Source organism: Apteryx rowi, unplaced genomic scaffold (assembly GCF_003343035.1).
Source record: "Apteryx rowi isolate R43461 unplaced genomic scaffold, aptRow1 scaffold_51, whole genome shotgun sequence".
Taxonomy (NCBI): Eukaryota; Metazoa; Chordata; class Aves; order Apterygiformes; family Apterygidae; genus Apteryx; species Apteryx rowi.
This window is the reverse complement of record NW_020450772.1, coordinates 3234587-3250611: the sequence shown is the minus strand read 5'-3', so window position 1 is coordinate 3250611 and position 16025 is coordinate 3234587. Positions and strand designations below refer to the sequence as shown.

The window sequence follows — 16025 nt, the reverse complement described above, 5'->3', positions numbered from 1 at the left end:
CAGTGCTGCTGATGCAGCCTCTATCATGTGGCCTGTGCATTGAACACCAAGGTCCTCATCAGGGCTGCTGCTGTTGGCTCACATGCTGGCATTTTAGCCTCTCCTTTCCCCTTGTTTCTTTACGATAATGGTGCAGAACGGACAAACACAGCACCATGACATCTTGGTGCTCACAGTTAGGCACTAAGTGCAAAGAAATTAATTCAGAGCTAGCATTATTGTGTAGACTACAGCAACACTTGCATGTGTAGTTAAGGGGACATACAGGTGATAAGCAGAAGTACAAGGAGATAGACAAAACACTGCAACCAGGGCTGCCTTGCTCTTCTCCCTTACCTCCTAACTTACTTTTCCCAATACCGTCCCTGTGCATACGAATAAACACAATTACCAAAGTACAACTATATATGCTCACCTTTTCACTGTTGTTTTGCTGTCAGGAAATCAGGAGCTTTGGGTTTGTTGCCCTTCCCTCAGATCCAAAGAAGGCATGCCAGTAAATGTGCTGTCCATTTATTCTAGGCCTGGTCGCTGGGTGGGGGACAAGATCATGTCCTGGATGCCATCTCTCAGTGTGAGCAACTAGTGAAGGAGCGGGGCACCCATGAACGTAATGCACCTTGGCGGCTCTACTTCCGGAAGGAAATCTTTACCCCCTGGCACAACTGCCAGGAGGATCCCTTCAGCACTGATCTCATTTACCACCAAGTCATTCGCGGTATCCGGTTTGGAGAGTACCGTTGTGAGAAGGTGGGTTTCCTTATTCATCCTCATAAAGAGACAAAACAATATAAAGGTTTCCAGCATGGAGAAGCAGGAAGAGAGGTGAAGTTTCCTGTGGGTCTGAATCACTCTTCCCTTCTAATGGACAATTCCTGTCCAGATAATTGTGTCAGCCACCACACTGGCAGTTGGAATACATTTTTTCCTGAACTTTCAGATCATGTGGCAGCTGGAGGCATGTCCAAAGGGGCTATTCGTGTCCTTTTTTAATATCCTTGCTATTATTCTCCTTGACACTATGATTATTTGAAGTTCATGTCTCCTTATCCTGGAATGCTGTCTAGGGTTATCCAGACAAAAATAGAGAAAACCCAGTTCTTAAATTGCCTTCAAGGTTGAACAAGGCTAGGTGGACTTTGTGACATCTTTTTAGGATTCTTTTAACAGAGTAATTGTTTCAGGAGGATGATTTGGTGGAGATAGGTGCAAAATATTGTTACATCCAGTTTGGCGATTCCTTCCACAATGAGCTTGTGCAAAAAGCACTCCACGACTGTATCCCAGTGAAGCAGCTGAAGTCCAAACCCCTGGAAAAGTGGGTGAGCCTTATAACCTATGCACATGCTAAGGTAAGAGTCTTGTCTGGCACTGCTGGGTAACCACTCTTGAGTGCCAACTTCTGCTTCTTTCATCATTTCCATTTATGACTAGTCTGTTGAGGGAAGAAGGAAAAACATCTCAGTTTATCTATTGCAAATAGTTAGGAGTAGGAGAGAGGGAATCTTTTCACTCACTCTTCCACATAGGGCTCAACAGGGGGGCAGAATGAAGAGAGAATAAATCTCTGAATAGAGTGTCTTTTAAGGCTCTCTTGCAACCTCCTAGCTGACAACTGAGTTAGGATGGGCGTGGAATGGAATATTATTTTTGATCTGGATATGGGTTATCTGGGTTATTCTCATGGCACCCAAAGTGCGTTAGACAAACAGACCAGTCACTGGGGATTTGAGGGGAATCTGAAGTCCACATGCCTGCTGGCAGCCTTAGGTGCCTGTGGCTTGGGATCCTGGAGACCGTTCTTCATTTGACTTTCTGCAGATGCACTTGATGTCAGTGATAACAGAGGGCTATTGGGACCCTCTGCGATCAGGTCTGCTCTTTATTATCTGCAGATACAATGTTTTGCAGATCATGCAAATAAAATTTTGCTGAGGAAATCTTGGGTATCTTTTTATATTGCAGGCCCCATACACACAGGACCGTCTTTCCCGTCAGACTGTGAAGGAACAACTTGTGGATTTTGCTCATTTTCAGTGGCCTTTGCTTTTTTCTAAATTCTTTGAAGTCACAAAGTTTTCAGGTAATGTCTGGAGCCTGGGAGTAGAGGTCAGATCTAAGATAATATAGAGATAATAGAGGAGGACTTGTATAGCATTAATAAGGAGTTATTCCTGCATTTTCAGGTCCCAGCTTGCCCAAGAACCACTTTATAGTTGCCATTAATTGGAAAGGTATCTGCTTCTTGGATGAGTCCGAAAAGCGGCTTCTTGAGCTGACCTTCCCAGAGATAACTGGCATCCACACCAACAGGTGAGCATCACAAAGAAACAAGATCTGATGAAGGCAGCTCTGCCCATATTCAGAATGGGGTTTCCATGTAGGAGGGAGGTAAACTTTCTCTGCCTTTCCTCTAGGGGATTTGATTTGAGTCTGGAAGGGTAGTTTAGCCTGGATCTGGGAAACAGAGGGACAAGTTCTGAGCAGCTTGTAAAGGAAGTACTGAAATGGCTGGATCTACCCAGTCAGTCAAAGGAAGGATGGCCCTGCAGAGTCTGAAAGGTGTAAGGAAGCACAGACATGAGTCAGGATAAGAATGACCCAAATAACTAACATAGCTAAGCCATCATTAGTTATGTGTGCTGGGAGTTTGTATGCTTCTCAGGTGTGGTGGAGCTGAACAGGATTGCTGTGGGAAAGAAGGTCACTGACTTGGTCAGGGCACACATCCTTGCATCACATCACTCAGGACATAGGGCCTTACATAAAGGAAAAATACCTTTCTGTGAAGAGAGTCACAGATTGAATTAGTTGCCTTATTACTCCAATGGAAGGGTGCTCTTTTGTCTAGAATGAGGTACTTCTGTACAAAAACATGGGGGAATGGAGTCCAGAGTGAGTCTGAATCACTTCAGTCCTTCTCACCTACCTACTCATGAGAAGACAAATTAGGAGCTCATTCTCAGGGACCTGTCTACAAGGAGGTGTAGGTGCCTTGGCTGCGATTGCAGATAGCTCTTTAAGTTTTTCAGATACTCTGGTAACAAACTGTTCAATAACATATAGGGCAGTGAAGTCATTTGGACAGAGCTGCACTCTCATCACACTTCGTGGCGAGGAGTTTGTCTTGACATCTGCCAACAGTGCCGCAATTGCTGAACTGGTGGTCATGTTCCTGGAAGGACTGAAGAAAAGATCACGATTTGCTATGGCAATGCAAGAGAAAAAAACCCAAGGTACGTCTGATAACATTGCTACAGAGCTGGGAGAAATCTTGAGAGAATGCATAGCACTTGTTTGAAAGAGCTCAGAGAGGAGCAGAAGGACCCCATGCAAGAGACACTTTGCTCCAGGAGGAATGCGTACTGATGAGCACAGCAATACAGAGCAGAAGGCAAGACCCTTGCATACAAATTAGCCTTCCTTCCCCCTTCTACTGCTTTGGATATTGTATTTAGATATAGCAGTTTCCAAGAACTCAGCCTGCTTGTAGTAGGAAGCTGGAGTGGGCTGCCTGGAAACATTTTCCAGAAGAGTTTCACAGACGTAGTAAGCTGGAGGTTTCTGTGGAACACAGTTGCCTGGAGCAGCAAGAAAGTAATTATAATGTAAATATTAACTCCACCTACTTATCATTAGCAATGAGTTAATTTCCATGCATTGCAGTCAGTTCTACCCACAAATTCTGCATCCATTTGAATCAAATGGAGTTTTGCCACTGCCTTCAGTGGAATAAAATCAGGCTGGTAGAGCAAATTTCAGTGATTTCTCTGAAGTCTTACTGAGTGATAAGGCATATTTACACAAAACACTTTCTATTGCTAATTGAATTCAGGCCTTGAAAACGCCATTCCCTTGTCATTCGTATTGAAATCCCTTTCCATTTTCTTGGATTGTCAAGCCTGAACAGTATTTCCTTATTCTGTTTCCAGAAGACCCCGCCATCCTGCCCTTCAAGAAGGGAGACTTGCTAATCCTCACCGAGGACAAAAGGCTGGATGCAAACTCTTACTGGATCAATGCCCAGAATGAAAGGACAGGCAAAACAGGCAGCGTGTCTTTAGAAGAGATCTACATCATTCCTTCCCTCACAAAACCATCTAGTCAACTGCTGGTAAGAAAAGCTTAGCACTCTTTTTGAAGAGGCTGGAAGATAAATGGTGTAACAGTGTTAAATATGATTAAATTCATGACTGGAAGATAATTGTTCCTCCAAAATCAGGCAAGTTCTATACCTCCCATTTTATTTTGTCTTGTCTGGAAATGAAACTAAATCCAGCCCAGACTCTAAGGATAAGATTGCAGTTGCACAAAAGCAATGACTTTCTAAATAATGGTCCATTCATCATCAGTTCAGTGCTTGGAATCGGTAGTAATTAATGGAAATTAATAGAAAAAGGTGTGCAGCTGAATTTTCCTGAATTCACACTGGGTTGAGTGGTGATCATACATTAAGGGACAAGGGAAGCTCTGAATACAGTGGTTTCCTTTAAAGGAACATGCTTCTCGAGGAAGCCAACACAAGGTTTCCCACTGATCACTTTGCCAGCAATTAATTCTGTCTTTGGTTTTGAAGACTCAGTGTATTGGATACTTTGCTAACAGGTAAAAAAATGAAAAAGTGGGGAAAAATCACACCAGTGGTAATCAGGTGCATTTTTAATGAGTGTTGTGCTCTGGATGATCACACACACTTTGATGGCCACTGTTATTGGGTCTGTGTAAATTGCTTTCTTTAGTCTCCTACTCTCAAGCCTTTCTTCTCCTGCTGTTTTCTTGAGTCTCTGAAAATGCTTAGGGGATGTTATGTCTCTTGCAGCACAGAGCACTCAAGCTTTGTGTACACCATCTGTCTGTGTTCACCGAGTAACACGTCAGAGTCTTGTGTCAGTGTGACCTCTCTCTGTGGCTGTGTCCTTCCAGAGTTTGCTGATGATGTCTCCAGACCAGAGGAGGACAGCTTCCCAGAACTCCCACATGGAGGAGCCTGATGAAGCGGATGTCAGAGTGAAGCCTTACACTCTAGAGGAGTTCTCTTACGAACATTTCAGGTGAAGCTTCCTGTGCTGGATGAAAGTGCTCCCTGTGCAGTATGTCCCCTAGGAAAGTCTCTAGTTGTTCTCCAGCAATCCTTAAAGTCTAGGATGTAACTGCAGCTCCCATTTTTGACTGAGTTTCTTCCCTTTGTTCCCTGTAATGAAGCATGACATTGGGCCTGCAGAGATTCTGGTGCATAGTCTGCTTGTATCTTTCTTTTGCCTGCAGAAATGCAAAGGGAGGAGTAGGAGAACCTCCTCTGGAATTTTTTCTTTTCCTTCCAGCAGCCCCTATGCTTAATTCTCACCTCTCTCCAGCACTTACCAGCTAGCTAAGTCATGCAATATCTCAGGCCTTGGAAAATAGGGGGAAAGTTAGTCTTCTAAATCCTTTCTCCTTCTTGCAAGCCTCCCTTCTGAATCTAAAAGAAACTACATTTCCCTGTTCTTGCTGACCTGCATACTCAAAGGGTATATGAGATCAACATCTCGGGGAAGAACATGCCCAGAGATAAGTCTTTGTGATAATGACTTCCTATGTTCATAGCAGTACTGATCCAGTGCATTTGTATCGCCTGCATTTGTCTTCATTCAGGACTCCTGAGAAGGAATCCATTAGCAAGGCTGTTCTCCAGAAATCCCGTGGGCGCAGTCAGCTGTGGGCACACTCCAAGGAGCCCTTGAAACAGCCCTTGCTGAAGACAGCATGCACAGACCCTGATCTTCGGGACCTGGCTTGTCAGGCCTTCATTGATATCCTTTCACTCTTCTCTTTGGGCCTGAGAACTCTCAGGGAAAGGAAGAGCTGCCTCCACTAAACTCACCTCCATTGGAATAATATCACATCCATTTTAAAGGGGTACATCTACATTAAAGGGGGTATAGGTTCTGCAAGACAAGGGTTAGCTTAGCCTTGTTTCCCTTGTCTAGAGAGAAAAGGTTCCCATTCTGCCCCAATGCCCCACAGCCCGTGATAGCCCGTTTAACTGAGAATGTGACTAGGAGTGAGTGGGATTTACTGCATGTGCTCAGAGCAAGCAGTTAATACCATACGAGTCATAGTCAAGCAGAGACTGCTGCACAGGGATGGAGAGGGGGCAGGGAATAGGTTCAGTCCTTCCTCCCAGGATTTCCCACTCAGACCTGAACAGAGTCCCTTATCATGTTAGGATCCAAGTGGTGCTTCCTATTTACCTTCCAAAATTGACCTGCTTGTCCTTGACGGCATGTTCACCCATCATGAAATTCATGGGGGATTACCCCTCGAAACAGGCACGCTCCTCTGTGGAACTCACTGACCAGATATTTGTGGCAGCCATCCAGGAGGAGGTTCTGCGGGATGAAATTTACTGTCAGATCATGAAGCAGCTGACTGAGAACAGAAACAGGTACTTGCCTGGGTGTACATGCCCTGCTTTTGCAGCTCACTAGATCGCAGGTGGTGGTCTCTAGTCCCTGCTGCATGTGTGAGACGGGGCAGAGGGGAAGGGTGGGCGAATGTTGGAGAGACACCTTCCCTTCCCCTTTTCCCCAGACATTGCTGTGGGGCTCAGTGCAATGCTCTGCAGAGCACTGCTAGGCCACGGAGCTGGACCACTACTCCTCCAGAAAACATGGCACTGAAGAGAGTTCTTGGACACTTTCAGTGACCACTCTTCCTGACCCTCCATTTGTTCCCTCCTACGAGCGTGTGGTTGGCACTTAATCTTTTACCACCAGTGAATCCTTCTGAGTAGTTTCATTGATTAGCTTACACGACTGGCTTGCAGGACAGATGGGTTACACAAACCCCCACTCATGGACGAGTGTCTGAAGCAGGCTGGTGCTTTGCTTCCCCACCTAAGTTGACATACTTCCTGGGGAATTGGATTGCAATAAAAGCCTGAAATACTAATAAAATAATTCCATTTGTTAAGGAAATGGTTTGTCAATTCCTAGCTGTAATGTGTCACTGCAAAAGTTAGAAAAGGAGCTTCCATTTGGTCATTTTTTTTCTCGCTGTTCCTCAAAGACTATTAAACTTTGTGGAACTTTTACTACCAGTGTAACAATTAAATGTTAAATTTTCTTGTGTGCAGTAAATCTTACAGGCTGTTTAATGCATGGTCTGTAACCATGGTGCCAGTGCCATTCTTGCTGTACTCTTACCAATTTAGTCCTGTGGATCATTCACTGTTTTGAGCAAGATCACTGATGTGGAAAAAACAATGCTTGAAAGGTGGCTATTTCCATATATTTTCATTAGAACAGCCAGAAGAACGAATCTTTCATCCTTCCCAGGCTGCTACCCTGTGGACCATGTCCTGCTCTCACGCAGGCACAAACATCACAGATCTATAGAGTATAAATGGGATTAAAACAGTGTTTCATAGTCTGCACAATCAGAAAAGTAAATGGGAAAAAAGCCAGCATCTCCTTATTCAGCGGAGTCCTGGTGCCCATTCAGAGGCAGACCTGCTGGCTTTCCGAACCAAAACCCGTTCACTGCACTTTGCATTTCGGAGCGATCCCAGGGACACTGCTGGAACATGTTCTGCTCCTGGCTTTGCTGGCAGAATGACGGACCTCCTCCCAGGTGCAGAGCCTTTCTTAACGGTGAGAGCGAGACACCAAAACTTTGACTGGCAGAGTTCGCAGGCCCAGTGGCTGGAGGAACTGCCCTTCTGCCTGATAATAGCACAAACTTGATCTGGAGTTTTTAAGAGATGTAACTACCTCAATGCACCGTGCCATCTACCTGGTCATTTTTCAGAGCAGAAGCGTGCATAAGGGCAAATAAACCGCAAGCAAAGTGCTTGTGTTCTGAGCAAAGCTGTCTGGTCACAGAGGGGAGGTGAATCCAAACAACTGATAAAACACAATCCAAATAAATGTGAGCTTGAACCAGTGAACTGACAGTGGCTTACAAAGAGGATGCCACCAGGGACACTGCTGGCAAGATGATAAACTGGAGCTTATATTTATTCATGAGATTTGCAACTGTCATGAATATTCATCAGCCAGGATTTAGAATTATCTTTGTGTACAGGCTGTAGTCATTGCACAGAAAATGCCTGTCAGCTCCTGTGTGAAGGCTCTGCTGATTTGCTGCTCGCTGCTGAATGGCACAATGTCCCATGATGGGGGTGTGTTTTTCTTCCCTGTAGCTGTTGTGTGGTCAAAGGAAGAATTGTATGTGGCTGTAGCATGACCGTTTTCTTTGTATTCACAGGTACAGCGAGAACAAGGGCTGGCAGCTACTTTGGCTCTGCACTGGCCTGTTCCCACCCAGCAAGTCACTGCTGAAACATGCCCAGAAGTTCATGGAGACACGTCAGAAAGAGACACTGGCCCTGGAGTGCAGTCGGAGGATTCAAAGGGTGGTGAGGTAAACAGTCTTGGATATAGCCAGCCCAACATGTTCAGAAATCATGAATCTGGTGCCAAAAAAATCACATGGGATGAAATATTAAGACTATTTCTTTTCTCTCTTTACATCTTTTTCTTTTAAATGATCATTTTTTAAAGTTCTCTTATGGACTTTGAACCACTAGGAAATGCCTGTCACAATTTCACTCTTTTCTTCCACAGAGTCAGTAACATTTAGATAAGCTGAGCCTCACACATAATCACTTGACTCCCAGAGCTGAGTATTTCAAACACACTAAAAGGCATGAAGCTTGAAATGAAAGCATAAGTTGTCAGTGATGAGGTCCTGACTTTCCTTTGGTCTCATCCTCTTCACATGTGCCTGAGGATTAGTCTTCATTTTGTTGAATTTCTGTAGCAAACAGAGCTGCACATTTGCAGCTAAAAATACCAGGTTTTGCTCACTGTGGAGTGGCATCACTGATATCACTGAAGATTGCACAGTGCTGATGTGGCTCTGTTGGGTTTCCGGGTAGCAAAGCAGATCCATGCTGGGAAGAGAGGAGCAACACAGCCGGTTCCTACTCGTTGAAGAAACCCGAATGAGCAAAGCCCTGAGACTTACCTGGCTGTTCACACCAAGGCACCTTGCAATGAGCTGCCCTTGTTCTGCCCTCGAGTAACTGTGCTGCTGAGGGTTGACGCACTGTGTCATCCAGCCTACAGTGCTTCCTGAGGTCTGTGTGACGGGTGCACGTCAGTGTAACACAAGGATAGTCATTTCCATGATGCAGTTATGCTGCTGGGAGTGCCGCTGGAAACCCATGGAAAACCATTTTGCATGCCTGTGTGTGTGTATGTGAGTGCTAACCCTTAGGTGGTAGAAAGCCACAAGAATTGAAAGAGAAGTCCAGTAACACAAACTGAGAGGAATCTGCTGATTTACTTATTGGTGTGATGAGCATGACATGACCAGAGAGAATGGAAGGGCTACCTGAGTTTCACTAAGGATCAAATGAACTGCGGGGGGCTTCCCTAGGTTCCTCCAGATACTGGAATTTCCCAGCTTATTGCTCGGGGAACCCAGTGCCCTGGTGCCAAGGTTAAGCCCAGGCTTTTCCCTTTTGCTGCTGCTGTGAGTTACTCAGATTCTCTGGATGCAGCCCAGCACAGCCCTGACTGCCACTGACTTGCTCAGCAACGAGGCTGCCCAGTGGTTTCTTCCTCCAGCTCCTTCATCCTCTCCCTTCTCTTAGGCTGCGCTGTTTGGTCTCTGAGCCCTGTAGGCCAAGGTTGAAGAGAAGGCTAATGCAGTGGCTGTCCCCCTCGCAGTGGGTGGGTTTCAGCACTGCTGGGGAAATGTCACTGCACACTGAATTCGCCTTTGAAGTGCCTGAAAAATGCATGATGAGGAATGCTATTCATTGCTCTTTCTGTGGAGAAGACTGAAGTTTTCCTGCCTCTTTACATCATGTGCTGCTCATGCTCTAAGCCCTGTCTAGCCATGCAGACCCTCTTTAGAGCAGGGAAACAGGGAGGGAAAAGCAGCATGGGCTATTTTGGGGGGATTTTTTTGAAAAAGATATCTCTCTGCTAAAGCATCTCAAATCTGGAGCTTGGGGGAGGGGAATAAGAGCAAAGAGGACAAAATGTTTTCTAAAAGCATTTCTTTTCCTAAGACTAAACCTGCACCCACTCTTAGCCTTTCTCCCTATGAGTAACCAGCTCTCCTTGGAAAGGGGAGAACAGGCAGCTCAAAGCACTGATCTACATTACACAGAGTAGAAGCCAAACCGGGCCCCTGGGCGCATCCTTTCCCCCACAAACAGCTTTACTGCTTCATCCCCAGACTCCCGGACAGGGAATCAGAGAACATCCTGGGGGTGCTAAGAAGGTCCTGCCTTGACAATGATTTCCCAGCTGAGGCTGCAAGGAGAGGTGGCCCAGTGCCTCCAGGCAGGCTCCTGTGCTTCCTTGGCCTCCTATGGCCTCCCTCTGCTGCTAGTCCAGGAACAGATGACTGAGTATGGCAGGTCCACGCTCCATACAGTGCCTGGACAGTACTAGAGCACATGCTGTTCAACTGGTTTTACAGTCAGGTTTTCCTTCTCCAAATGGAACCACTATTTTATTTAACGGAAAGAAATTAGTTTTGAAACCTGCACAACTAAAACTGGATGCCAGGCTAAGCTCTCTCCTGAGGCGCACAGGAATAGCTATTCTGGCCACCCTAGATAGGCCCAGTGTGAGAGAGGAGACTGGCTTACAAGCTGTAGTGTGTAAAATACACACATCCCAGTACAGGAAAGATATGTACTTACTGGAGCGAGTCCAGCAAAGGAACTGAGGGACTGGAGCATCTCTCATACAAGGAGAGGCTGAAAGAGCTGGGACTGTTTAGCCTGGAGAAGAGCAGGCTCAGGGGGATCTTACCAATGTTTATAAATACCTGATGGGAGAGCGTAAAAAACATGAGGCCAGACTCTTCTCAGTGGTGCACAGTGGCAAGACAAGAGACAATGGGCACAAATTGAAACACAGGAAATTCCATCTGAAGAAGACAGAAATAAACTAGAAATTTCTGAATACAAAAACACCTTTCCACTTATGAGGTTTCTTGAACACTGGAACAGGTTGCCCAAAGAGGTTGTGGAATCTCCATCCTCAGAGATGTTCAAAACCTGACTGGACACTGTCTGGGGCAACCTGCTCTAGCTGACCCTGCTTGAGCAGGCGGTTGTACCAGATGATCTCCAGAGGTCCCAGCCAACCCCAACTATTCTGTGACACCTCCCAACAGCCACAGTGGCCCTATGCCACTTAGAACAGGAAAATACAAGCATCAGAATATAATGTGCTAAATTGTCCCGACTTTAACCATATTGAAGTTTTTGTATGACTCAGACTCCAGATCCAGTTTCTTTGCTTTTACAGGGCAGCTCTACTCCAAGGTTTACTTTCATGGAACTGGCATTATGCAGCTTCTGCATCTCATGACTTGGTGATTCCATGCCAGCTCTTACATAAAGCATAATGCTTCTGGCAGCCCTTCCAAGCCTTTCTGGTACTTGTCTCCTCAGTTGTAATAGTCATTTTGTATCTGAATGCAAATCCTTTTGCTGATGCATGAACTAAAATAAAATGTAGTGCTCCTTGTGACCTTGTCTTCACACTTCAGTAACAGTAAGGAAAAATGTTGCTGAATACATAGAAGGGGGTGACAGTACTGGTTAGGAAGATGCCTTATCCATGCAAACTTCCTGCAGAGTAGAACAGACTTTTAATAGGTGTGCTAGTAAGACCCTCCATTTCTTGCTCTGTTAATACACTGAATTCGCATTAGGGTAAAGGATTAGAGCCCTGTCCAGGTCCCAATACTTGCATTTTGGATGGAATTTATCCTATTGTTCAGCTCCTCGAGGATTAAACAAACATCCAGCACTAACATCTCTTGTGATGGTGGTGGCATTTTCCAGGAGTGGCTCCAGGAAGTGGGCACCTCATCCTGTGGAGGTTGATGCCATCTTGCAGAACAACACTAAGATCTCACACAAGATTTGCTTCCCCAATGAAACAGAGCAGGTGAGAACTTTTTTGTTTTCTCAGCCTTGACCTGCTGTGTTCATGCAGGAGCATGTTTCAAGATATACAGTATTCCCCTTTTTCCTCTTTGACACATAACAAGAGCCTTCTTATCTCATAGACATTTGATGTGGGAACAAACACCAAAATCCGGACTCTGTGTCAGAACATCGCTTCCAAATTGCAGCTGAGCTCCTGGGAAGGTTTCAGCCTCTTTGTCAAGATTGCAGACAAGGTAACTCTTCTCAGCCATAGCAGGGTAGCCAAACTCTCTTTTCTTCTCATCTACTTTCCCAGACCACCTAAGCAACCATATATGAAGCCAAGCAACATAGCAGGTCGTTGCTGCTTCTGTCATACTGAGGGGATACAACTTAGACTAGAACTTTTAGCACCTGACACTTCATTTTGAGAGGGAGCATCCAGAACGCAGCATGGAGATCCAGAGTTTCCACCAGTAGACATGTGGTACTACAAGCAGAGAAGACATGGGCCTTCCTGCAGCTGCTGGGATGGTAGCAAATCATGTTACCTACTGCTGCATTCAGACCATTTCCACTGTTAGGCTTTGCCTAGGCGACATGCTGCACATCTACAATATTCACTAGCATTAGTGGCTGACCAGTACCAGTCATGGCCCTCTGGTTTCTCAAGAGCTTGCCTTGCCTGAGCTGAAGCTTGGGTGAACGRCCTTGCTGAGAGGTCTCTTCTCTCTGGGATTCTTTGAGCTTTGTGATCAAGGCAAAAGAAGCAGCAAGTCCAAGCACAGGGGGTTTCTGATGTGCTGCATTCCTCAAGAAAGGAACCCAATGTCTGCCATTATTTATGATAAGGAGATGGCTAGGAGTAGAGTAGGCATATTCAGCTTGACTTCAGCAAGTGTTGGAAAGAAATGTGAGCAAGGCAGAGGAAGGGAGAAAAAAGCAACAGAAAATGGAATAAAAATCCCATGAAATGGAAACCACACGAGCCCTTCTCCTCCTGTTTCTCCTGTTCTTTCCCTTTGTCTCCGTCTTTACTGCCATCATTTTGCTCTCTCACTATAGAGAAGGAAAGACAATCCAGCCTGTTATTTGGGTATGTTGGCACAGGTAGTATTTTATATGATCTGCTGATCCCTTGTCTCCACTATTCATTGGTTGGCCTCTTCCAGGTGATCAGTCAGAATGAAGCAGACTACTTCTTTGACTCGCTGAGGCAGGTGACAGATTGGAACAGGAAGAATAAACCAGGGAAGGATGGTAAGGAGGGTGTCATCATGACAAGAAGCTGCCTGAGATGCTGTGCTGAACTGGGGAAGCAACACATTTATCCAGTAGGATTTACTCCATCTCAGCAAGTGTGTGGCTAGGGGCCTATTATACCATTTTTTTTATATTAACCATATATGGTTACTGCCTGCACCAGCAGTAAGATCCAGTGACCTCATGCAGCCAGCCACTGGCTGTCAGAAACATCAGAACATGTTTGTGTGGAGATCTCACCAGAAATTTTAGATTGGTACCAAAGATGTTTTGACCCGTTGCATCCAAAACACACAGCTGGATGCACACAAGTTACAGATAGGTTAATCCTGTTTAAAGTCCAAGGCTTATGTATTGCCAGACCAGATATCAGCAAATACATGTAAGCAGGTTCTTGACAGTGCCACTCCCATTCCTTGGGTCATTAGAAAATTGTCATCTAGATTACTACCTGTTGATATTAGAGCCCAAGTTGTATTGCTAAGGGAACATGCTGTTAGAGTAAAACCATTTAACTCCAATGACAGCAATTCTTTCCCATTCACCCCCATGTATAACTTTACATTTTAAAATCTACATTAACTCAAACTTCACCCAAATTTCATACTCAATGATTGTGACCTTTGCTTATTTCAGAACAGCTGAGGTTCAACTGCTTAAATCATTAGGCATCTAGGACTTTCTAGCTTCCTTTTTCTCCTCACAGCTGATGCAGCTGCTAAGAGCTCCGAAAATCACAGATGTGTGTGCTAAATCACTATTCATTCCTGTAAGTAGAGCCATCAGAGAATGTACCAGCATCTGTAGAACAGAATTCAGGTGTGCAGCACATCGGGCAGCAGCTCTCATGAGCAGCAAGAAACAACAAATACCCGTGTTGCTGAGACCCTCACCTCCTTTTGCTATCTCAGCCTGATGCTGCACCTCAAATCACTGTGTGATCAGTGCTCAGGAACTGACAACTAATCACTTCCTGGGTCATCTGAAATTGTCTTTTGTACTATTTTGCCAGTGATTTTGTTTATTATTATTAAGAAGAAACTCACCAGTCAATTACAAACTGCAGAACTACAGAGTATGCTAACAGGATGTTGTTTCCTTAGGGGCTACTATGTCTGTGGCTTATGAGGTGTACTTCATGAGAAAGCTGTGGCTGAATGTAATTCCTGGGAAGGACCTGAAAGCTGATTCAATTTTTCATTACCACCAGGTAACAAGCTCCCTAAGGCATAACTATAAAGGCAGGCCACATGATCCATGAAATACTCTGAGAAAGTGAGCCTGCTGGAGTTGTCTTCTCTCCCTCTCCAAGGTCTGCATTACAGTGCCTCCAGAGGGATGCGAGAGTATTTAAAACGTGTAGTCAAAAACAGCAATCAGCTGATGTCCATTAACATATACATACCTTTTAGGACAGAGCTTGGCACCTTAGTTTGCATGCCTATGTTAGGAGCATAGCTCCCTAATCCATCTATTACCTGGGGGTGCTCATCTTCTTGCACTGACTGTAAGGAGAACCTCCAGGAGTCAAAAGTTCTTGTGATGACCTCGGACTGTGCTTGGTGATGCTTACATCCTGACCTCACAGCTGTAGCACGCGTAAGTCAGTGTTTCCTCCAGCCCAGTCTGTCTGGACTCAGAGCTGGTCTCTTCCAGGAGTTGCCGAAGTACCTCAGAGGCTACCACAAGTGTTCCAAGGACGAAGCTGTCCAGCTGGCAGGGCTGATTTATAAAGTGCGCTTCAACAATGACCGCACACAGCTGGCAGCCATCCCCAAAATTCTGAAGGAGCTGGTGCCAGACAATCTGCTGCGAGCAATCACACCAGATGAGTGGAAGAAGGTAAGAATATCAGCATTAGTTAAGGCTTTCATTAACCATACTGCTTCCAAAAAGCTCTAGAAGAGAAGAAATACATGGAGCCACACTACTTTTTTGATCTGGCAGTTTTTGAAAGCACTGAAGAACAATGCTAGTTGATGTTGCCATTTTGCCTGTTAGAATCTAGATTTTGCATCCTCTCTACCAAGCCTTCATAGATATCTGCATACCTGGAAGACTGATTTGAGATGTGCACTTTTTGTGGAGATACAACTCTATTGTCCGTGTCGAGAAAAAACAGAATTAGACATTGGAAAGTCAGTTGTGGGCTTGGGCATTTGAGGATCTCATAGAGAAACTGAAAACTGAGGCATGTCCTAAATATTTCATAGATTGGCCAGCAAATCAGTCACCTTGCACCAGGTGTGTGCTACTCATAGCAAAAGGCTCTTTTCTCCTCCAAAAGGCAAGAAAGGTTTAGCAGGTACTTCTCACTTAATCCACTGAGGAACACACTGGCCACCATTTCAGATACAGAAGCAAGGTTCACCCTGTATGTTTCAGTAGAAAATGTGATAAATGTCTGTGGAAATATTGGTTCTCTGCACTTTGTTTCATCCCATATTGCCCCTCTTCCCTGGAATCCATTCCTCTGGGCTCCTGGACTTCTCTCACCCAACTCATTAGCAAGAAGCACTAGGAGGTTCCAGCCCCCCACCTTGTGCAATGAAAATAGCCTACCCTGCTATGGCCTTCCATGATGTCTCTTCTGTTGATGTGGGCACAAGACTGACCTTGCTGATGGTCTGATGCTGTCTCTAGTGCCAATGCCCATCTCCAACTAACTACGCTCTGCATCCTTTTTCCTTAAACAGAACATTACTGCAGTGTACAGCAAACATGAGGGAAAAACCATGGACGAGGCCAAGATTGCCTTCTTGAAAATGATACACCGGTGGCCAACATTCGGATCAGCCTTCTTTGAGGTGAAGGT

General features: G+C 45.2%; 2 protein-coding genes across 2 annotated transcripts in view; one reads left to right on the top strand and one right to left on the bottom strand.

Moving 5' to 3' along the window:
• Nucleotides 1-16025, top strand: part of MYO7B (myosin VIIB) — a 47954-nt gene that overhangs the window by 29594 nt on the left and 2335 nt on the right. The window contains exons 28-43 of the mRNA XM_026080039.1: nt 523-750; nt 1185-1352; nt 1966-2083; nt 2187-2313; nt 3067-3236; nt 3933-4114; nt 4924-5051; nt 5632-5789; nt 6271-6424; nt 8248-8403; nt 11861-11966; nt 12088-12201; nt 13120-13207; nt 14314-14420; nt 14867-15052; nt 15907-16023. Coding sequence (XP_025935824.1) covers nt 523-750; nt 1185-1352; nt 1966-2083; nt 2187-2313; nt 3067-3236; nt 3933-4114; nt 4924-5051; nt 5632-5789; nt 6271-6424; nt 8248-8403; nt 11861-11966; nt 12088-12201; nt 13120-13207; nt 14314-14420; nt 14867-15052; nt 15907-16023 — 2307 coding nt within the window. The remainder of the gene's footprint in view (nt 1-522; nt 751-1184; nt 1353-1965; nt 2084-2186; nt 2314-3066; nt 3237-3932; nt 4115-4923; nt 5052-5631; nt 5790-6270; nt 6425-8247; nt 8404-11860; nt 11967-12087; nt 12202-13119; nt 13208-14313; nt 14421-14866; nt 15053-15906; nt 16024-16025) is intronic.
• The window catches only part of LIMS2 (LIM zinc finger domain containing 2), a 54951-nt gene continuing 42058 nt past the window's right edge, over nt 3133-16025 (bottom strand). The window contains exons 11-12 of the transcript XR_003255815.1: nt 6231-6368; nt 3133-3184 (exon numbers count right to left, since the gene is read on the bottom strand). The gene's annotated coding sequence lies outside the window, so the exon portion shown is untranslated. The remainder of the gene's footprint in view (nt 3185-6230; nt 6369-16025) is intronic.